The following is a 22,909-nucleotide window of genomic DNA, read 5'->3' on the forward strand; positions in this document are numbered from 1 at the left end:
CAATTTATCATCACTGTATCGACATTAATATGCGTGCAAACGTTGCGCTAATTACTCGTTGAGTTGCTGCCATAAGTTCGGTTTGCGCCGTATATTGAGAACGGGGGAATGGGAAGGGGGATGATGAGTTCTCTGCTGCATAACTAATTTGAACTATCTCGAAAATTATTTTCTACATACACCAATACCACAGCTATTCCTTCCTATTCGCTTCACAGTAATATACACATTCCCAAAATTTTAATCGGGAACGGGAACAACGCAAAATGACATTCAAACAGCTTAAAAACATAATCATGCCCTAGCTAATTACACGTAATGCTGATCCTACATAATAAACCAACTTTGCAGGACCAAATCTGCAGCTCAATTCAAAGCAAGTCATTTGCATGTGGAGGAAGAGCAGTCCTTGTGACCCGACTTAGTTGGAGCTAGGAAAGCAGATGCCCCATAACTCATCAAACTGCGTTTCATCTCTGCATGCATGCTTCCATTAGTTGTTTACCATTCAGTATTCGATCCTCAGACGCCTCAGTTCAGCTTGGAAGGTAGGGCTGGAGCTTATGGTTTGGCAGGCAAGGGTCCTTATGTCTTGTCGGGAACAGTCCCGTGAGATTCGAACCAGTTCCCACAGGGCACCTCCACCAATCATGTCTCTAGCGTTCGCTTCTGAAAGCATATCAAATTTGTAATCCATTAGCATAGCCTAATTATATAAGTTTTGGAATAAAAATGAAAGCTGAAGAAATCACCATGTTGTGCAAGGTGGCAGAGAGCAAGCTCGATATGGCGCCTAATTGGGGTGGCCTCGTTATTCGCGTTCTGCACAATCCACGAGAGAGCACCATCTTCAATTAAAAGAGATCTTCCCTTTTTCATCCCTGTCATCATCATCATTGTCATTAGAGAAATTATAATTACACAAATTGCGTGATGTATTAAGTAGAGTCGATCGTGATGGTGTATTTTTAGTGAAGTCTCCATCGCAAGCATGCATCATTTTCACCTTGAACAGATGCTTTTGACTCGCACTTAGCAAAATTTGCTATCCCACGAGCAACTTGAGCAAGGACATCAGGATGTCCACACCGAACCATTCCTACCAATGCCTTGATACCGCCTTCACCTCTAAGTTTTGTCTGCAACTTATCTGGGCAACGGAATATATTTATGGTTAGTTCAAACTGCACGCGACAGTTTTTTTCTGTAAAAAGGAAGTTAAAGCTTTTTCACCATTGCCACAGAGGTTCGCAATGGCTCCAGCAATCATTCTTAGAGTTTGAGGATCCTTGGCATTTGCCGCCGTCATTGATAATAGTCGGATTCCCCCTTGAACCATTATAAGCTCCTGATTGGTTTCTGAGAGAGGAAAAATGGTAATATATCAAGGAAAAAAATGAAAAGAGGGGGAAATCCAAGACTTCTGGCAAATGGTACAAGATGCTTTACCGTTCATCGCAAGATTAGCGATTGCACCAGCTGCAACTCTGTGGACGGTCTCATCATCCGAGCTTCTAAGTAGTATTAGAAGGGACTTAAGTCCACCAGCTTCCACAATCTTCTGTTGATTAGCCTCTGTACACCACATGGGAGAGTGTCCTAGTACTAATGACTCATCTATCTTGATATAAGAAATAGCTTCTTTTATGAATGTACCGATCTAGTGAACATGAAAGATTCTTCTGACGAAAAAACAAAAATCATGAAAGATTCGACAAAATCATAAAGCAGGAAATCACTTAGAATGTAACAACACGGATATTCTCCCAACTAGACCAACATTACCTAACTACAAATCAGAAACTCCTTCACATCGCAGAAGTTCCCCCATGTACATGTAAAAGATGCAGCACACCTTTTTGTTTGTAGTTTTTATTTAATTTAACCAAGATGCAGCACATTCATTTTCACTGGAAAGCACAAATTCAGTTAAAGCACCATTTGGAGGTTCTTTTACAAAGTAGTGCTAAAATGAAAAATCAGGTTCCACAGAATCAGGCGAGAACAAAGGTAACTGATGATTCGTAAAATGAGAAGCGCATCAGGAGCCATTCAAATGAGAAATACTAAAGTAATGAAAATATTTAGTAAACACAAATTGAACATGTGCTGGATCTGCAAGTAGTTTAATAGGAGTAAAAGAAGCACCTTCAGCGGCCAAATTAGCCACCACTTTCACTGCATGAATTCTGATATCGGCATCTTCTGCTTCTAGCAATGACAAGATCTTATGCAGCCCCACTACAAGAATCTCCGAACAAATTAAGAAATAAAGCCAAATTAGTTGGATAAACTGAATGTGCAATATTATAAAATAAAGTGGCAGTTTATTGGTTAATCAGGCACGGGTTATTTACCCTGTTCGAACAGTTTGGCCATTGAAGCCTTCTCCCCATTTCCTGGGTCGTTGACCTGTTGATTCTTTGCCTGTGATATGAGGGACTCCAAGCCACTAGGACCATTGACTCCTCCACCTCTATCAAGATTCCTTCTCGTCTGCAGGGGTACATTTACGTATGCTCAACAAACATTAGGTCCAACATTAAGTACAAACAAATGCATTTCATTACGAGTACCAATTGTGGCCTATTTTTCTTGGATAAGTTACTATGCCATACTTGATTTCCTGAAATTCAGGTTTATTTTCCGTGACTATAAGTATATGTATAAAAAAATTTCAGTCTCCATAGTCCAAACAGTTGCTTATCCAGGAAAGAGGAAATGGTCGTGAGGGCAGGTAAACTTTTGCAGAAGGGGACAAAACAACGCCACCAAATTGTCCCTAATGCCAACCATCTAATCATACTAACCCATAAGTGAACATAACAGGTTTAGAGTAAATATACCTCGTCAGCATCAAAACTTAATTGCAATAATTGACTTTGCAGTGCTGCTAGATCTCCTTCAATTTTCTCTTTCTGCCTTGATTCATCTTCCAGCATCTTCTGAAGCTTTAAAATCTCACTGTTTGCTGATGCCTGATAACAAAAATCAGTACAAAGGTCAAGTCATCCTTTCAAAAATCAAGCTTGAGAGCAAAACGAAAGTACTTCAGATTCACAAACACACCTCCAATAATTTTGATTGGGATAATTGACTTTTAAGGTTGTTGATTTCCTCTTCTGCTGCCTTTTTGAGAGAAGCCTCTCTTCCCAGCAATTTTTTCAGATTAGCAACTTCCTCGAGAGCAGATGCCAAAGCAGCCTGTGTAACATGAGAAAGGTGACAGAATTAGTCAAGCTTGCTTAAGTTCGACTATTAGCAATCGACTTATCAAAAAAAAAAAATCCAACACCATTGCCTGAGCCCAGAAAAAGGAAAAAGACAATATTAGACTGATCAATAAAGAATATGCGGATGCATTCCCAGGACTCGGAATTAAAATGCAAGAGGAAATTACGGAAAAGCATTTAAATGGGCATCATTTCCTTTTCTATGTTCAACAAGGCCAAAAAAGAAAAACCAAAAAGAAAAGACAAATGAAAAGTCATAAGTATTGTCACCGGTTCTCTCGAATTTATATGAGAAGATGTGTCATTGGCAGCAGTGTTAATCTTTCCATTGCTAAGCTTTTGTTGGTTCGTGACCAGTTGCTCCTCAAGCTTTTTTATTGATTCCATGTAGTCTTTCTGATACTTCAATCTTTCTGCCTGTGGAGGAAAGCATCCAAGTTTTGTGAGGCTATCAAATCCAACTAACCAGTAAGCACATAAAAAATTCATCCATCAAAACCGACAAGAATACCTCCAGTGCATCTTCATACTTGGTTTCAACCTCAGAAATTCGCTTCTGTGCTTCCACACTGATTCTCTCAATTTCATCTTTAAAAGCTTTCTGCTGTCTCTCATTTTCTGCAATGAGCTTATCGAGCTGAATTTCTAGCCTCCTGGACAAACTTTTGTAATCAAATTCCTCCTTCAGTTTCAACATATTCTCCACCTTCATGGCCTATAGGAAACAAAGCTTCAGCATCATCCAAGTACTCATATAACAACTGACTTCTTAAATAAATCATGATTGCACTCCTAGAAAAGTGATCCATTAAAATGAACTATCATCATCTAAAAGCTTTTCAGGCAAGTGCAAAGATCAGGGAAAGAAACTAAGAAGCAGGTGAAAGATTTCAAGTTGCAACTATAAAATCATGATAACAACTCCAGTACCACTAGTACCCACCCTTTGTCCAAACATGATCGTGCTTGCAGTCTCTCCTCGGTGACGAGGGGATGGGCCGATAGTAATAAGCAATGATGTTCTTGCAGTGCCTGTTAAAAGTTGAAACAGTCTGTCTGTAACATGACCATTGCATTCATAAAAGATGTTCTAACAACATAGCTATTGTAAATTCTTTTCGAAAATTATGTACCATGACAACTGTTATCTAAAAGAGTTTTTGTAACACCTAATTACTGCTTATCTGAGGAACAATGGCAAACAGCAAAGACATATTTTCCTGCATTCTAATGCTTGATCAAAGAAATTTACAAGTGGTAGCAGATTGTGACTCATACAATGAAATAAAGGGATATTGAATGCATTTTACCTCCAAAGGAATCCCGAAGCAATCTTGTCAGTTTTGAATCACGAACTGGAACGTGTGAATTATTCTCGGCCAGAGCATTTATGCACTTGCCCAATGCACTCAATGAAAGGTTGATAGATTTGGCTTCCTCAAGTGTGTGTCCCTCACTTCCTGCCTCGCATAAAGTAGAAAGACTAGTACTAATATCTAAATATAAGTTGTTATTGCACGTGTAAAAACCACATTAGTTTTTACCCAATCCAATTTCTGAACAATAGAAGATGCTTATCACATGAGTGTGAGAACATAACATAGTGAATACTCTAACAGCTAATGATTCATGACAAGGAATTTTGGATGCAAAAACATACCTGACTTGTCTATTCGCTCTGAACCTGCAAGATCCACCACCACAAGCTTCCCTTTCCGAACAATTGGAGGTTTTAGAGCTTTAGAAACATGAGAGTTGCTGCCATTTACACTTGAAAGAACTGAATCCTTGATAGATCGTCTTACATGTGCCTGCATCATAACAGGTGCATCCTCAGTGCTAATCAACTTTTGCAAACTGCAATATAAATGTCAAGGAACTTCGAATCAAATTCAAAAGCCCAAAAATCAAATTAGGAATCCATTCACTCACCATTAAAATTGCATGGCTACGAGAAGATTCAGTATTCAACTTTGTATTTGCAGCAAAACGATGGGCTTCCCCTAACCTTAGAAGTTCCAGAAAACTCTGCTGGTCCCTTATTTCAACGGAGATTGCTCCCAGTACTGAAACATCTCCAGTTTTGGGGTCTTCCACTATAGAGATATTATTATTAGAAGGATCTAGAAGGTCCTGTAAGGTCTCCATATAGAGCTGCACAAATATGTTAAATTGAACTACATCAATCATTCGTACTCGAATTACTAATCTGGATTTCAATGGTTTCACCTGAAAATATTGGCTTTTTAACATTCAAATCAAATGTGCTTGTAAAAGAGATTGTAAGTGTAACGGTCTTTTAAAGAGACAAATGGACTTTACATTTGTCCTCCAAACATGAAAATCAATACAAGGAGCATTTTCTCGTTTATATACCCAAACAAATGGAAATATAAATTTTTTGATGTTTTAAACTCTATCTCAGTTTCTAATATTAGAAGGAAAAGGGGGTCCAAAAAAAAAACAAATGTAACTTCCATCAGTACAATTTGGACTAGCTGGTGATAAAAATGAAGATACATTTTATGCAAAAAATCAAGGCCTGAAACAAAAGAAAATCACCTGAAGATAGGAGACACATATAGAGTCAGACTCAGGTGAGACATCAGCTAATATATCCTCCATAGCACGCACCATAATCCCTCGAGCTGCTGTGTCCTCCTCTCCTAGGTTTCCAAGAGTGTAGGTTTTACCTGTACCAGTCTGCCCATATGCCATAACAGTTCCATTGTAACCCTCCAGAACACTCTGCCAAAGAGAATTATGAACAAAAGATCATATATAAACAGACATGTCAAAAAGAGACATGCTTCTATATAATGTTATCTGATGGCATATAAAATAAGAGGCAAATTGTTTTTGTGTAGTTTTGAAAATCAAGGTGTCTACCAACTCGGATGGCAGTGAAAGGAGTTAAGCTGGTCAAATCTTTATATATTTGGAACAAATTTAAAACAAAGAAGGCACGCCAGCACACCACTAGATTGCTCATCGCCAAGTAAAAACCTTATCGCCATTGCTTCTTGTTCCCAACTTCATACCTCAATGACGGGCTTTGCCACAACTTCATATACACGCTTTTGGGAAGCAGAATCAGTGAAGACTTCATCAAACTCATAGGTATCTGTGTCCCAGTTATTCTTCCGAAGTTTCAACCGTTTTAACTGAAATACAATATAATCTTCAAATTAGAGTACAAGAAAACATCAGAAAAATTATTCGACATTTAATTGCTCATGTAAAACTTGGATAGTTAATTGCGTGCAGGTACCTCAGGCTGTAACTCCACACAATCTCCAAAATCAGCATCTTCCACCAGTTCCTCAGCATTACGAGGTCGTAATCTCACAGCTACTCGAACTCTTCCAGGAACTGCAGTCAAACATACCAATTTCTAGTTTCTTAAAAATCTAAGTTGAAGTATCAAATAAGTCAAACCAATCGTGTGCAAGATCATTACATCATGGCCCTTAATTTGCAAAAGCTTTGCACAATCAACCTTTCCTTTGCAGCCCCGAATAGGAAGAAATGCTAAGGGAAATAAAAGGAAATTAATCCTATCTAATCTAAACTAATAAAAAGAATTCTCCAATTTGGAGTTGCCGCATTTTATCCTAAGAAGCAACTAATTTGGAGAAACATATTCATAAATAACCTGCTATCTACTGTCCCAATTGGAGGAAATTCTTAAATGAGAAAACAAACTAATCATATCCGGTATAAACTAACAGAAAAGAATTTTTCATGCAGAGCAGCCACTTTTTACGTAAGACACAACTTTAGCTTATACATCAAACTTAAAGTTTCAAAAAGCAAATCGCCCCATCTACCCCACGGCAATTAAACAACCCATATTCACAGAGAAAAGGAAAAAGAATTTCTAGATTAAACAAAATTCCAAAAGGGAATTCCTCTTGTAAACTTAAAGATCGCAAATAAAAATCCGTAAGCCCTCATTCAGACGTACGAAGTCCATGTTTGATGACACAATTTCTTTTGTTATAGATCAATGGAAATGGCGCATGGAGACCGGATATGACTCCAGTACATTCACAATTAATCCTAGCACAAAGATTTCCCGAGAAAGGCATTAAATTTAATTTCTCAATAATGAAGATGTAAAAGTGAGTGCAGTGGAAGCCATGGGTGGGTGATTGATGCAACTATAGAACTTGACTTGCAAAACAAGCCTTTCGATGTCGAGCTTAGGACGTAAGAAAGACTTAATAGTTAGCAAACACCCAGGAACTCGGAGCCTAAGCATTGAAAACTCCACGGCAAGCTTAAGCTTCTCACAAGCATTCCCGGTTTCTTTTTACCTAAATAAATTTCTTTTCAAGGGAAAAATGAGCCAAAAAAACCGATACGATGAGATTTGCAGGACGCTCGACGCAGTCATAGGGACACCAATTAAGGGGGGAAAGAACAGTTTTCAAGCTATGTTTGTACGGCAGAGAATAGAAGTTTTCAAGCCGCGAGACATAGAAAAACTGACTATATAGCTTCCGACCTCTACCAACATCTTCATCGCTTTCGCAAGTGTAGCGGGAGAAGCTGAAGGGAACAAATCAGAGCTCGGAGTGAGCTTCGAAGTAGAACCATGACCAAAATCAAGCAAACTCTAAAGTCAACAGCCCGCATAAGAAATCAGAGTCAGGTACTACTCGCCTCCACCGTCGTCCTTTGCAGCTCCGGCAGACCCGCCACCAAGCGAGGCAGGGCTGCTCTTCCTAATGCCGGAGGGCTTGGACTTGAGAGAGGATTTGGGGTTGTGATTCACGGAGAGGGGCCTGCCGCTGCTGTCGACTACCCTGGGCGAGCTCCGGGGAGCTCCATTCCTGTAATTGCTCCCGAAGGCAGTGGCCATGGGTGAACTCGAGGGCGGCCGGCTGTTACTGCATTGAGCAGAGGAGGGGAAGAAGGACGCGCGCGGGAGAAACCGTCCGTCTGGCTGCCGAGGAAGAAGAGAAAAATGGAGTTCGAATTTTCTCGGAAGAGTTTGAAGAGACAAAGTATAAGGGAAGGAATTAGACTAGCGTTGAAAATTGTAGGAGAAAAAGAAAAGGCCTTTTTACTCTTTTTACTTTTCCTTTAAAAATTTCTTTAAAAATCTAATAAAAGGATAAAATGCAGTGCGCTAGCAACTATCACATCTCACGCTCAATTTTCGTTTTTAGCGGCTTCCTCGTAAATTTTTATTTGAATTTTTATTTTTTTATATTAGAATCATCGACACATTATAAATGAAATAATATATATTCAAAATGCACATATATAAACATGTGTATCTATCTATATATATATATATATTACTGGGAAGTGTATTGGCATGGTAGAAAGATAGTTCGTATAGAAATATAGCTATAATGAGAAGTTCACTGATGAATATTGAACTCAGAGATCGCAATTTTAGATTAGGAGGTACGATATGACACCGGTGGTAAAAATAAATTTTTATAGTAAAAAGTGAAAACATTTATGTTATTTATTTATTATTTTTTTGAGAAAATTGGGCGGAGATTTGAAGTTTGGAGGTACGGAGTGGGGTCTAACCGTCCGTGAGGGAGGGAAGGTGAATTGGATGAACGGGGGGTCGTGTGACGGAATGGTGGGCCCCGCCTTTTAACTCTTTACAATAAAGTTAAATTTGATATAATTGATTTAGTTTGATTTGAGAAGATAAAGATAAAAGTGATTGAAAATAATAATAATTGTATTGTTGAATTGAGAAAAAATATTGAATAGCCGAGAAAATTTAATGATTGTGTTGTTGAATTGAGAAAAAAAAATGTTGAATAGTTGAGATAATTTAATATAAAAAATTTATTATTTATAATAATATATAAGAAAAAATATGAGAGGATTTGAAGAAAAAGATAGAAAAGTAATATTGAATTGGGAAAAATTAAAATTAAGTTAAGTTCGATTTAATAAACAAATAAAGTAATAATTTGTTACTTATTTGCTTTGTTTGTTTATTTATACGCATTTCCCTTTTATGCTAGAAAAATTACAACTTCGATTCGATGAATTGTACAATTTGATTTAGACACGCTCCATTGCATTTGTTTTCAAAGTTTGAGAAATTAAGCCCACATTTAAGTTGAAATCTGATAATCATTTCATTATTTTAGGTTTATGTATCTCTCTTGTAACTGTAAGGAAAAATTTATTTAATCATTAAAGATCTATATTTTAAGTTGCATAAAGATGTTATTCTTGTAATAGTCACGTATAATTATGTAAAGGCAAAGAAAATTTACAAAGATGGATAACAATCATAAAGATTCTTTTCACTTGAAAAGATAGTTGATCCTTTTTCTCGTGTGAGAATTGATTTTGTACCTTCAATACGTGAAAGAAATGCTAGGCTTCAATAACGGATGATTGTTCATGGAAGACTAAACGTGACCAAGGTAGGGTCATGTGAAGAGTATGAAACAGTTTACTACGATGCCTACTAGCTATATATATGCATTGAAGATGATTCACATGTCCCTCATGGCTCATGCAACTTCAAATACGAAACGGCTTTGGTTTTTCGTTTTCTTTTTAACAGGTATTTAGCATTACAACCAGCTCAACGGCTATAACGACTATTGACAATGCAGCATATGCTCGAACTACTTGGTATCCGAGTGCTTGCCATAGCTAAGTAAAAGTTCTCATGAAACTGTTCTCATCTGCAACTGCAAATCCTTTTGGATCTGCACATATTTTGCAGCAGCACCTGGAAATAAATGCAAGACAGGACACATGGATAAAGCTAGCTAGAGAAGGGAGGAGGGAGTTTTTTTGAGTGCATATGAATTAAAGTTACTCGTTAAAAAGAGCAAAAAAGGATTTAATATATTTAAAATTTGAAGAAGAGCCAAAAAGAGTGACATTTTACCCTCCATCAACATTTGAAATTGTAAAGTCATGATACATATAAAATATCTATTTAATTTGCCCACCTTTGGGTACGTGTATCTTAAAGGGGCAATGGCATCAAAAAGGACACTTGAGAATTGCAATCATGCTCGCACATTAAGGGGAAAAGAAACAAATTCTAATCGTAATCAATAATATCTCTTTAGTGTGACCCAACAAATCGATGAAAGTTGAGGACATGAAATTAAAGGGGAAATGAGATGTGAAAAAGGCTGTATAGTTTGATAGCCCAAATTAATATGTGCCCCCCGAATACTGTAGCGGTCAAGGCTCCAATTTATGGTACAACTCCCCTCTCCATCTATATACAATTATAGTCCCCTCCCCAGAGAAAAAGGTTCCGTGTAATGTGGCGTATATATCTCGAACTTGCGTTGGGCCTTCTTCATGACTCTATGGGGCCTAGTACAACAAGGACAACCCTATATTTTATGTGTACTAGTAATAACAACGTATCAGCAGTTGTTTATGTAATTCCTTTCTATACATTCGGTAGCTGATGAGTCAAGCACGGGTACTGGAATTATATATACTTGGAAAGAGATATGCAATAATCACTTTTTTCTTAATCCAAAATTCAGTTAAGTTTCGAAAGTACCCGCCCATGACAATTTACACTAGATTGGAAAATGATGTATGTAGGAAGGACCCAGCTATGTAGACATCATTCCAAGTGGAACAAGGCATCGATCATCATATCATGTCATATTGCGTGAATGAATTGAAAGATCAATTGATCTTGCTTACTAGCCCAGTCAATTGATTGCCAAATGTTATTGGTGGGTCAAACATATGTGCAGATTGGTCGATATTGCTCCATTTGTAATTGTACATTCATTTTGCGTCCATTGGACTCGTCAATTGAAGGAGGGAGAGAGAGAGAGAGAGAGGAGCAAATCAGAATGTAGAGTTGAGTTGAGTTTTAGTTTTAATTAATTTGTAATGATTATGTTTTTGAATTACGAAAAAAATTGTGAAAAAATAATGAATAGTTGAGATAAAGTAATGATTGTGTTGTTGAATTGTGAAAAAAGTGATGAATAGTTGAAGGAATTTAGTATTAAAAATTGAATTGAATGATTAAACAAATTTTAAAAAATAAAAAATTAATAATTATATTGTTAAATTAAAAATAAATGAAATTGGATTGAATTAAAAAAAAAAATTTAAATCCAAAACACACCCCCGGTCAATGTTCCTCGTCATTTGTAAAGTTCCCACCTACTTGCAGTTGACAGCAATGCGTGTGTGTTTGTGATGAGATTGAAAGGCAAAGGGAATTGATGACATTAACACATGAACTTGCGGTGCTTTGCTTTTCTCTGATCAGTGGTTGGCAAGTCAATAGTCATATTGAATGGATTCACTCAACTATCTCTCTTGAATTAAATCTTAACTACACATTTATATAGTCGATATAGACATGTATGACAAGCATTTAATTTCATCCAATTCTTTAGATTCCGACCCGAACATCTCAACCCGATATCGAGATCCTATTTGGTCCAAACAGGCCATCTACTTCAGATCTAGCGCTAGCTAATGCACTAATTAATGCATTACCTTTCACGGCCTCTCAATCAACATGACTCAAATTTAGTACAATGGAGAAAAGTAGTAAATCTTTCTTTTGATTGCATGAGCTAACCTATATTTGATATTAATGAAACAAGAGCGTTGCATTATTAAAGAGTGAGAACGAGGTGCATATAGTTTATATCTGGTTGTTTCCATGTGTGCATGGAAGAAGTTCTAACAATTTGTCGACTAGGATATATGTAACGCGAGAGGACAAGCACGTGATATGAAAGAATTATCTACCATGTTATTGGTTCATGCATATATGCAGCAAATACCTATCACTTAGCAAATTCGATCGGTATCAAAAAATAATCGGGACGACGTTATCGCAGTTTCATATCCTAATTGATTTAAGCATATTGATCACGCTCAACTCTCATGAAACTCTTTACCTTTTACTGCTAGCTGGCTGATGACGTCCGTGGCTAGGGAAAGGGTTTTGGAATGAAAAGGAGCCATGCCTTTATATCGAAGGATCCACCACCTCGCAGGCCTTAAGGATCCTCTTTTTTGCTTTTGCCCTTCGACTCTGACCCATCGAACAAAAGCTTGCAATTCTCGACTTTGAGAGAATAGGTGGACCTTAATAGATACACACAACAAAGATTCTTCTTTGCACCTTCCACATAATGATCATATGCAATGGGATTCAATAATTAATGCATGCTAGCTTGAGAAGCACTTCATGAACTAGAAAGAGTTCGAGAAGCATGCGAGGCGATGTATTAAATCGACGTGCATTTTATTTCGGTTTGGTTCTAAACGTGCATGGACTACGCTGGGCCCAAAGGGAAATGAAAACGTGCGTGTAATTCTAGTGATACATCGTGTCTAATTTGCTAAAGTTCAGGTTTTTTTTAGTACTATCTGATTCATCATTAACATTATTATGGATATGTCAACAATATAGGATATTAATCAACTGACTTATACATATAGATATCAGTACTTTTCCAGATCTGTCAATTTAGGACTTTTGTTTACTTTGAGGTCCCAAACTTCGGCTGGCACATGCAAAGGTTCAGTGCCCCCAGCATTTTCCATGCCCTTCAGCCTTGGAGCCCCATAAGAAGAAAGCTAGGCAGGTACCAATCACACTAGATGTGACAACACTTCGCTCCGATTTTCATCGTACGTATTACCATCATATTGCAATATGTGACAACTATAATCATTTGTGATAATCCGATCGTGAGCGTGTTAGTTTTTATTTTAAACCGGTGAGTCATTTTTGTGAAAATACAGAACATGCAGTTGCTAAGAGGTGTAAAGGTGCGGAGACTTTGAATATGAGCTCAAATAAAACGTGAGATATTTTGGGACGAAGGTCATTCCCGATGATTCTGAACAGAGGTTGTATTCGATGAAGGAAAGGAATTCGAGTACTTAACTGAATACAGTTAGTGGAATGAAGGGACCACACTAGAATTTACTACAAATGGAGGACTAGGGAATCAACTTCTGAAATTCAATTTGCAAGGATGAAGTAGGGACAGAATGGGCCCAGTGGGCTGGTAGCTTTTGGACTTTGAACCTGGGCCCACGAAGGCTACTTTTGGGCTGACTTTCACAAACCGAATTATGTCTGGAACCCCACGGACTTTCAATTGAATTTAGGGCTATATATACATATATGTATATATACATCCATTTGAATTTGGATCCATTAGAAGAGCTGGGAAATGAAATTGTAACCTAATAATGCACATACGCACGTTAAAGCCTGGAGTTTCATTTCTCTCCAATGGTTGAATCTCCTTAACAATATCAGTAAAGCTTGTATATTTTTTATATTATTACTTACATATTTCTCTTAGTACTTGAAAATTTTTAAAGATGGAGCTGGCCTTTGGACTCTATGGTAAGTTCAATTGCAAAAAATTTTCGTTGCAGTTGTGCCGTGAAATTGCCCAAGTAAAGAACTTATATGTCTGTAAGTTGTAAGCCTTTGGTTAATACCAGAAGAACTTCAAATTAATGACTAAGGATTCTACGGTGAAGTAAACAATATGTGAGCCAACTGCTTATAATTTAATTCATATAGCATTTGTGCCAAAAAAAACAAAAAAAGGAATTGAAAATATCGAAGTGAAGAACTTCCCGAAAGATGTCTTTCTGCTCTTACCCTCAAGCGTCCTACTGTTGTCCTCTCTTATAATTTTGGCTTCTCCCTTATTTTTTGTATTTGCAGGCGAAGTCTGTATACACATAGTTTTAGTATATACATATAGAAGGGGATGAAACTGTTATCGAATTGTGAAGAACTTATTAGTAATTCTCTCTCAGCCTTTATCTTTGCTCCGCTTTGATAGAGCTCCAAATGTGTAAGTGGATATGGGTCCGGACCCGTATAAGCCAAATGGAAATTCAATAGTCATATTAGGTGTCTCTTAATGATTTTCTTTCCGGCCAATGCTATGCTATAAAATTATTAGAGAATTAAAGAACTTACTTGATTGCTCAAACCTGAGTCGCGTGTTCTCTTTATCTCTTCAGCTTTTGGATTTTGTATTTGCTGGTGACAATAATATCAACATCTCCCCCGGTTCCTTTTGCTTTCGGAGGGATGGGAACAGGCAGCTAAGTGAAGAGGAGGAGTGACAATAATATCAACATCTCCCCCGGTTCCTTTTGCTTTCAGAGGGATGGGAACAGGCAGCTAAGTGAAGAGGAGGAGTGGTAAAAAAATGAGAACTTTCTTTAATTTAGTATCTCCTGGAGGAGCAAGACATGCCGGAGAACATTACTGTTCAAATGAAAGAGCCGGAACAAGGGACCACTGAGCAGCATATCATTCGCGACCAGGAAGCTTAAAGGACTTGGAAACGGAAAGATCGTATGACTCGCATTCTATTGGTGGGTAGCATGAGAAATGATATTATGCTGCGTTTTGAGGAAGTATCGCTCGGCAATGACAGTTTGGGATGCTGTTAAAGTCCAATATGGTGGAGCCTCCACTACGAGATTGCACCAACTCACTTTAAAGTTTGACGCCTATAAGAAGCGCCATGATCACACAATGGAGCAGCATCTAATGGTTATGTCGAACATGATAGATGAGCAACAAGTGTTGGCAGTTATTCGCTCTTTACCCAATTCGTGGGTGCATATGCGAGTAAACCTCGCGCACAATGATAATATTCATAAGAATGGAGTCTAGTGACCAAAAGGCAGCCGGCATCGAGCGCGAGCGAAAGAATGGAGAACCCGAGCATTATAATAAGAATGTCGAGCAGGCTTCAAAGAAGGCTAACCCAAAGCGCAAAACTGGAAAGTGCATAGGAAACAAAGACAAGGCAAACATGAGATGTTTCAATTGTGGACAGTCGGGTCACTTCGTGAGAGAATGCTTTCAGAACAAAATTATGTAAGGAGCTATCTAATTCCTCAAATACTTTTTGTCAGTACTTTTGCCACCGCTGCACCAATGTCCCCCTCCCTCGTGGGAGATTTTAAACAGCGGTGGTTCCGATCCTAGCCATCGTGGTCGTTGGAGGCCCTCACTGCCTCCTCCCTCTTGTGCGATCGCATCTTCGATTTGACCTCCTTAAAATTTATAAAAAAAAAAACTATTAAAATTAATAAAATTTTGAAGAGTTGGGCCAAAATAGAATTAGGTAAAATATAGGGTTACCCCATAATATATTATCAAAGAACTTCAATTCTTGCATATTTGTTTTACCGAACAATTTGTACCGGGCAAATTCTACAATGGAACGTCAAATTATGTTTCATGGTGGAACAATAATTTTTTGTAATCCATTTAGTATTAAAGACAACATTTTGATCCATAAATCTTTCAACGGCGTCACAAATTAATCGGGTCATATGTAGAGTACAATAACATTGGAGGCTCGCTTACGTGTCGATGGCGTGTCGTTAACGTATATATAAATTAAAACCCATTTATATGTCGATGACTTATCGCTAACGTATCCAGCCTATATTAGATCGGTTTTCTTTAAAAATCGATTTTTACGGTCCGGTTCAATGACGTGGCGATGATGGATGACGTGGCGGAATGCGATTGGTACATGTGACGAGAATATTCAAGAATAATGATATAGTATTGTAGGTGAAAATTATGAAATGAAAATATAAAAGACTAGAAATACTCGAGTAAAACATGTAAATAATGGACGGATGAGATAAAAAGTTATTAGGATCTAATGCCTGAAATTAATGTTTCATTATAGAACATAAGTTAGAGTTCCATTGTAAAATCTACTTTGTAAACTTGAATCCTAGTAAGTATTTGAAATTTCAACACTCAACTTTAAATGCTGAAATTTTATGTTCAAATAAACACAACGTAAGTGTTGGTCCAACCATTTTGAGGAGTTATGAGAGTATTTTTAAGATGTCAGATGATTTTCATTTTATTACTCTTTTTTTGTTCGTTCATGTATGTACGTCGCCATGGTGCAATTATTAGGGCGAATATAATATACTGCAACCGCGTGAGTATTTGTATGGGATTTCTGAGAGTTTCTTCAAATTCCAATCATGCACAAGTTGAAACCAAAAGTAGAGCCATCATAATTTTTGCCATCATGCATTGCATTGCATTGCCAATAATGGCTAAACAGCCCAGTGGCGGTACATTGAAAAATTCCCCTTCCGGGTTACAATCCACAGGAAAATCGACGATATATCTATCAAAAAGTGGAAAGATCTTGAATTCGATACTCGATGGTTGGACAAGTTTAACATTGCAAGTAGCTTTAGAGTGAGGGTCTCTGAGATATCTAAATACGAGATGACTGTTAATTAATTAAATTAAACCCCAGCAGAGCTACAAATTACTTCCATGCACCGACACAATGATCAAACGGGGATGGAATCGGTCATTTGAGTGACAAGAAGCAAAAGCAGAGGCGGCCCTCTATAGACCAATGTTGTCAAATTCGAGAATTCATGGAGATTCGATGGAGCTCCCACATATTCGATTTGCATATTCGGTTTATAAATTCGTGAATTTACAAAACATTCGAGTTTAGGTATGAAAATTCTATAAATGCCATAATTATAACAATTTCTTTTTCGAGATTACGAGAGAGATTAATGGGTGTAATATAATGAAATAAAAATCATAATAAATAATAAATGAAAATGAGTAATTTTATTATGAAAATTAAACTTCAAACATTTTCATTATCATAACAGGGCGAGCGCAATTTCTCATAATGAATATAACTTAAGCACTTGATTATATAATTAACTAAACTTCAACTCCATATAAATCCAAAAAAAAAAAGTCCAATTTAATAATCATGGATGTGATTTTTGACGAAAGAAAAGAAATAACAATTACAATGTTTCAATCGAAGGATTTCTAGGGCCTAATATCTCATTGGGTTGGGATGCGTCCAGTTCCTCAAAATTTTTTCCCCTTTAAACAAGCCTTTAAGGTAGATCCAATCTGACTCGTGAATCTACCGGATTCGATGAATCAATTCAAAAAATCCGACCAATTTACCACCAAATTCCGAACTCACTATGAATCTATTTGATTCCACCCCATAAATTCTTAAGCTTAAATTCTTAAAAGTAATAATTATATTTTTAACTTTACTTATCTTTAATTTAACAATATAATTATTATTTTTTCCTCCCATTTTTTATCAATTTTTTTAATCTTAATTACCATTCAATTCAATTTTTAATACAATCAACTTTTTCCACAATTTAACACAATCAACTATTCATTAACTTTTTTCACAATTTAACACGATCATTATTTTCTCTCAACTATTCATTATATTTTCTCATAATTCAACAACACAATCATTATTTTTTTTTTATTTTTTCCCTCCATCTTATTATTACAATACCAATTAAATATATATAAATATAGTTAGAATGGAATAAAGTTTAACTCCATTCTATTTCCAAACAATCCCACTATGATATAGACTAGCAGGACTAGGTATCTGAGGCCTGCTTTAGTACACATACCACCATTCTCGAGAATCAGTCAGATGCACCAATGAGTTATAATGTCATAAAACAGTCAATGCAGGTGTGGAACCCAAGTAGAGAGGCAAGTAAATTTATTTTACATATATATATATATATATATCTGATATGTGCAATGAATATCAATGGTGGGGGTGGGGGGAGAGTGGGGTGTGTGTGTGTGTTTGTGGGATTAATTGCGGACACCATAATAGTTTGTGCATGAGGGACTATACGTCAAATGGCGTATAATTTGTTAGGGGTAAGGGGCTAAGCTGCACTCACAAAGGGATAGGAATGAACAATATCAATGAGGAAATAGTTGACTAATTCATCTCTCTCTACTCGTACACGAGTATGGGTGAGCATCGAGTGGTTTGGGTACTCCCCTTTGAATTGGGTCTCCTCTCCTCTCCTTTGTCCAATCCGGAATGATTGCGGTCGAATAAATCTGCGCGTATTCCTCCCAGTATTTATTAGGAAACTCGATGTTGATCGCCCGCCGGATTCAGCTGTAAAGATAAACAGACACGTCACCCGATTTCTCTCTCCGCGATAAAGGAATGCAGGCACGGAGCATTTCCTTTTCTCCGCCTGATTGGATGGAAAAGAGCCTTTGTCGAATTAGTTACCTTTGATTGAGGAACCTTTCAAAGTGAGAAAGAAGGATTAGATCAAAGTTAAATCAATATGAACGGAAGAATATAGGTCGTTATGCATGTGACAAGAACCAAAATAGTGCAAATGAACATGTATCTGTTGTGCACATATCCCGGGTGTAAATGAACATGTATCCGATATGTACATATCCCGGGATTATGAATGTAATTTTATGGCATATTTTAGATGTGTGGCTTATGACATCCAATAAACCCACCCAAAAGTTAACCAATAGCTGAAATGGTTGTGGTTCTCGCTTTCAGACAAAGACTTCATGAATCAATTAACACGAACACAGTAGACATGCACTAGAATGAACATTCCACACTCGGGGGGGCCCTCACGGAACCCGAGAGATACCGTAGAGGTAGACCATGGTTACCAACGGGCATGATTGTATGCCATCAAATGCAGGGATGAAATAAAGAGGCTATTGTGCTTGCAGCCCTCAATGTAACATTTGACTCTTAAATGGACATTCATTTTGGTTTCAACACTTGCATGATGAGAGATGAAATTTCTATGTGCACAGAAGCAAAGCAATGGGAAATTTTATCAAGAGAGAGCAGGACTGACCTCACTGGGACCAGAAAGTCGAGAGCTGTTGTCGAGCCACTTGACGGGAACTCGTCAGCCATCAGTGATGTAATTCCCAATACAGATAGCGATAGTCCGGTACAGGTCCGGGATTTGAATGAATTACATTTACAGCCTCCCTGTACTCACCAAAAGGACACAAACAAAAGAAAATTTTACAGAGCTACAGATCTTCTGCAATTTCTGTTTTTTTCAAAATAGGAGAATATATCAGTCCACCTACCATCATTATACCACAAGAAAAAGATAATCCACAACCAAAACCTCGATACCCCCAAGAATTCACATTTATATAAGAGCATAAACACCATAGTTTCATAGCTGCATTCCGAGAAGCTTCTCCTTCCAGTTTACGTAAACAAATTCTTCAAGTCATAGAAGCTATGTGCATGAACACTGAAGAATGGGTCTCTACCCGATCCTTCGGCTTCTCTACTAAAACCCATCGATCAAAAAGATCTAAGGTTCGAGTTTACTTACTCATGAGGTATGTTTTCAAGTTTCTATATGTTCTGATGATTTTATATCTCATCACACTTGTTTCCTTTGTTCGATGATGATTTAATGGCCTAACTGGGAGTACCTTTCATCAGGAGGAGGAGTGAGCAGATATCTGGGAGGGACATGGAACTGAAGAACTTAAGGCTGTACTTGGAGAACCAAAGCATAATTGAAGAGAATGAGAAGCTGAGGAAGAAAGCTAATGTTCTTTACCAGGAGAAGTTAGTCCTGGTTTCGGAGCTCCAGAAGAAGTTCCCTCCAATTGGCTGCTCTCCACCAGTTGTCTACCCGATTGCAGATTCTGTTATCAACAAAGAAGTAACCCTCTGTTAAATATAGGATATAGACCCCATATCTACTCATAAATTGCCACTTAGTCTCTTCCAACCCGACTCTAAGTGAAGACAGTACACAATCAATGTCCTTGTCAGAGCAAGAGAAGAGGGATGTAGTTGGAGGGAAGCATCATTTACTTATAATTTCATAAACTTTCGGTTGCAGTGGACTGCCCCACTATGGATGTTATGGAAGGCCAAAAGTTTCAGTGTCCCAATGAACTCATGCAACATCTAGCATAACTCAATTTAATGCATGATTTTGGTCTTAAAATGAAGAACATACCTCCAGAAAGTCTATACAATTATATATCTGCAGAATGCTCTTCTTTGGTTTCCCATCATCCTAGGCTGGCTATTCTTCATGGTTGCACTAGCAAAAATATCACACAAGGCAACTTCTGAAAAATTTACAAAAGGAACCATGATCTGGAGATCACTTTACCGTTAATGAACAAAATAGACTCATAGGTGATAATCTTCCATTGTTATTCTTCTTGTTTAATGAAATTTGTACACTCCTCATTACTAAACAGATGCTAATTACAAACATCGCTAGACATTGATCAAAGTACAACTTGTACCTCAATATTTGAAAATAATAGTAACTAAAAAGTTCTCAGATGCAGCCATCCCGGATCAACCCAAATATCTACGAAATACATGTCACCCCACCTCAAGAAACCTGATAATTTTGCTCCAATAAACCCAACAGAAATATGAGATTAAACAAATCCATTTTTCTCTCTCCATTGGCCAGTATAGTAACTGCTCCAGCATTCAGCTCTCAGCTGATGAGAAAGGTTTGGGCCCGTCACATGTCAATGCCTGCCAAAAATCGAAAAGGCTTACTTATATTAACACGATTTCTCTTAGCAAAATTCAGACTTGATGGTGGCTTAGTGCTAAAACAGAGAGGCTTACGAATTAAAGTAGGAGGCTGTAAACAGTTCCATGGACCGTATTGCAGATGGACAGATAAGAAGCTGCTAGAGAAACTTCACATATTTTTGGAGCTTTTCTCCGTTGCTCTGTATATACGAAATGCAGCCAGACACATCGTAATATTCCCTATGACGGTAAGTGCTGCTTGAAGAGCCACTAAAACCTACAAAAACACATAGATGAACCAATCGGTATTTTGAACGGTCATACACATCAAGAGCCCAACTTCCTTGAGACGAGGTCAGCAATGGTCAAGCAAGGATTTCTAATGCAAACATTCCAGAACGATTCCCAAAATGCATTGGCACCTATTACATGTCCCAATCATGAGATTGAGTGCGTGATCAAAATAACCTCCACTAAAATTGGCTGAAAAAGCCAACTCAGAAGACGACATCTTTAAGCATATAATTGTTGTCCTAGCAATTGCAGTGGTAGAATTATAGAATTATTGAATGTCCAAACTCCAAAGTTGATACTTCCTTCATAATACACATGCATTACAGTCTTTTTACATAAAAAAAATAGAGCACAGTGCAAGCAGCAAAAAGGAACATATGGTTATCAGAACAGCGCCATGCTGATCTTGCAAAACTCATGTCAAAAAATCCATTTGAGAAATGATTAATTGCAGCTACCTACAAAGTACTTATACATATACAAGTAGACGAATCTCTTCTGAATAAATTGATGAGTCAAATACCTCAAGAGATTCAGAATTGTAAAAGAAATGCCACGTGCAAGCACAGAACGCTCCCCCAAGCAGGGGCACCTGTAACGAGCAGTGAAAAAGATGTCAGCTGATTCAGAGTAGATATCATCTGGGATATGATGTCAAATTTAAGGGGGCTGAATCCTAATCTGGGACAAACCGAGATAAAGCATATTTCTAGTATAAGGACTCCAACTGTAGCGATACTACATTCACATTGACTCAAGCCTCAAGACACTATGAAAATAGATAGTTTTGCAAACAAATATTCCAAGGATAGAAAATTGACAACTCACCATTCCCCAAGAGAGACCTTTCCAGGATTCAACCCCAGACGCCTCACCATACTGCCACACCAATGCCATCGCCGTAATCCTTGGAAAAGAAATTCACTATCATCAGCATAATTAATGACTAAATAAACCATGTCGCAGTTGGCAAAAAAAAAACAGAAAGAAAATTCAGGTGTATTTCATTGATCACTCATTCAGCTATCCTTTGGAAATTAATGAAAACAAATCAAATTCCAGGGCCGAAGCTAATCTAAAACGAAAGTCGTAGGAAACCAGGCATTCAATAGAAAGACCGGTTTCGAGAAAATTCTCAAGAAAAATAAAAACTTGGAAATTTGCACTTGCAGGCAACGAAGGAACCATTCCCCAGTGAGCTGAGCTGAATTATATGTTGCTTCACAGTTAAATTAGTTCTTTACTCACTCTAACCATCACTAAGCAAAGAAATTGAGATAACAAATACTACATGGCCTTCCCACAGTCCCATGAACAAGAACAACGCAAGAAGAGATTGTGAAAACCACAGCATTACCATTCAACGACGCTGGATACGTGGACAACCCACGTAGGCAGAGACAGAGCGTTGGAGGGCTCACTCAGCTGCGAAAAGGGTAAGTCCCCAGCTGCAAATGCAGGGCCCACAAGCGCCACCGCGAAGCCCGCACCGAGAAGGCCGGTGAGGGCTGTCAGGTTCTTCACGGCAGCAGGTATTCTAGTCTGAATCCCGGGTCGGAGCTGAGGAACGGGACGGCATTTCCGCTTGGGCTGGGTAGGGAGAGAGGGTTTGGAATTTGGAGCGGAGCGTAGGCAGGAAACCGCTGCTAGCAATATCGCCATTTTTGCGGGATTTTCGAGTGGTGGAACTTAGGGAGGTGAGCTAAAGCACCGTAGCTTCAACGAGGAAGGCGACAATGAATCGGTAATGGTCGGCTCATCAGAGAACCGGCCGGTTCAGCAATGATCCTTTTGGGTGGGCTGACCTGATAAATTTTTAGTTCCGGGCCCAAAGGAGCTTCCCTGCATGGGATGGTTCTCGGAAAAGATTTTCAGGAAAAAGGGGAAAATGGTAAATTGATTTTTTCGCACTTGTAGAATGTTGTCAAATTTGATTTAAGACAACAACCATCCGGCAGCCCGGGACTAATTCCGGCAGCAGCAATT

At 38.0% G+C, this 22,909-nt stretch overlaps 3 protein-coding genes and 1 long non-coding RNA gene across 5 annotated transcripts; 1 reads left to right on the plus strand and 3 right to left on the minus strand.

The window, feature by feature from the left end:
* Nucleotides 1-116: 116 nt before the first annotated feature.
* LOC116204009 (kinesin-like protein KIN-UA) lies at nt 117-8,272 on the minus strand. 2 transcript variants are annotated; one of them, XM_031536025.1, is made up of 19 exons: nt 7,902-8,272; nt 6,505-6,605; nt 6,275-6,397; nt 5,796-5,981; nt 5,166-5,387; nt 4,894-5,044; nt 4,544-4,693; nt 4,177-4,265; nt 3,745-3,948; nt 3,504-3,650; nt 3,070-3,204; nt 2,847-2,978; nt 2,358-2,496; nt 2,149-2,241; nt 1,450-1,617; nt 1,234-1,359; nt 1,007-1,150; nt 753-881; nt 117-669 (listed from the first exon to the last, which is right to left on the minus strand). In XM_031536025.1, the coding sequence occupies exons 1-19, from the start codon at nt 8,098-8,100 to the stop codon at nt 509-511; spliced, it is 2,799 nt and encodes a 932-aa protein (XP_031391885.1). In that variant the 5' UTR covers nt 8,101-8,272; the 3' UTR covers nt 117-508. The 2 variants fall into 2 exon arrangements, with proteins under 2 accessions (XP_031391885.1, XP_031391886.1); XM_031536026.1 differs by having other exon boundaries at nt 1,450-1,575; nt 7,902-8,100.
* A 9,387-nt stretch (nt 8,273-17,659) lies between these two features.
* Nucleotides 17,660-19,764, minus strand: LOC116203987. The gene is made up of 3 exons (XR_004156326.1): nt 19,677-19,764; nt 18,942-19,081; nt 17,660-18,352 (listed from the first exon to the last, which is right to left on the minus strand). It is a non-coding gene; the product is annotated as an uncharacterized LOC116203987 (long non-coding RNA).
* LOC116203986 (protein LITTLE ZIPPER 2-like) lies at nt 19,195-20,081 on the plus strand. Its single transcript, XM_031535992.1, has 2 exons — nt 19,195-19,449; nt 19,556-20,081. Exons 1-2 carry the CDS (start codon nt 19,346-19,348, stop codon nt 19,794-19,796), a joined length of 345 nt encoding a protein of 114 aa, XP_031391852.1. The 5' UTR covers nt 19,195-19,345; the 3' UTR covers nt 19,797-20,081.
* A 185-nt stretch (nt 20,082-20,266) lies between these two features.
* Nucleotides 20,267-22,813, minus strand: LOC116203985 (ycf49-like protein). The gene is made up of 5 exons (XM_031535991.1): nt 22,281-22,813; nt 21,752-21,830; nt 21,447-21,515; nt 20,723-20,906; nt 20,267-20,626 (listed from the first exon to the last, which is right to left on the minus strand). The coding sequence occupies exons 1-4, from the start codon at nt 22,583-22,585 to the stop codon at nt 20,799-20,801; spliced, it is 561 nt and encodes a 186-aa protein (XP_031391851.1). The 5' UTR covers nt 22,586-22,813; the 3' UTR covers nt 20,267-20,626; nt 20,723-20,798.
* Between the last annotated feature and the right edge of the window lie 96 nt (nt 22,814-22,909).

Source organism: Punica granatum, chromosome 4 (genome assembly GCF_007655135.1).
Source record: "Punica granatum isolate Tunisia-2019 chromosome 4, ASM765513v2, whole genome shotgun sequence".
In the NCBI taxonomy this organism is placed as follows: domain Eukaryota; kingdom Viridiplantae; phylum Streptophyta; class Magnoliopsida; order Myrtales; family Lythraceae; genus Punica; species Punica granatum.

Bases quoted from the DNA above. Each gene is read 5' to 3' on its own strand.
- LOC116204009 (XM_031536025.1), bottom strand. From the start codon at position 8,100: ATGGCCACTGCCTTCGGGAGCAATTACAGGAATGGAGCTCCCCGGAGC. The intron at 6,398-6,504 runs GTACCTGCACGC...ATTGTATTTCAG, and splicing joins GTGTGGAGTTACAGCCTGAG to TTAAAACGGTTGAAACTTCG. The intron at 3,205-3,503 runs GTGACAATACTT...CATGTTACACAG, and splicing joins ATATAAATTCGAGAGAACCG to GCTGCTTTGGCATCTGCTCT.
- LOC116203985 (XM_031535991.1), bottom strand. From the start codon at position 22,585: ATGGCGATATTGCTAGCAGCGGTTTCCTGCCTACGCTCCGCTCCAAAT. The intron at 21,831-22,280 runs GTAATGCTGTGG...TTCTTTTCCAAG, and splicing joins GTATCCAGCGTCGTTGAATG to GATTACGGCGATGGCATTGG. The intron at 20,907-21,446 runs GTATTTGACTCA...GTGTTTTTGTAG, and splicing joins ACAATTCTGAATCTCTTGAG to GTTTTAGTGGCTCTTCAAGC.
- LOC116203986 (XM_031535992.1), top strand. From the start codon at position 19,346: ATGTGCATGAACACTGAAGAATGGGTCTCTACCCGATCCTTCGGCTTC. The intron at 19,450-19,555 runs GTATGTTTTCAA...ACCTTTCATCAG, and splicing joins CGAGTTTACTTACTCATGAG to GAGGAGGAGTGAGCAGATAT.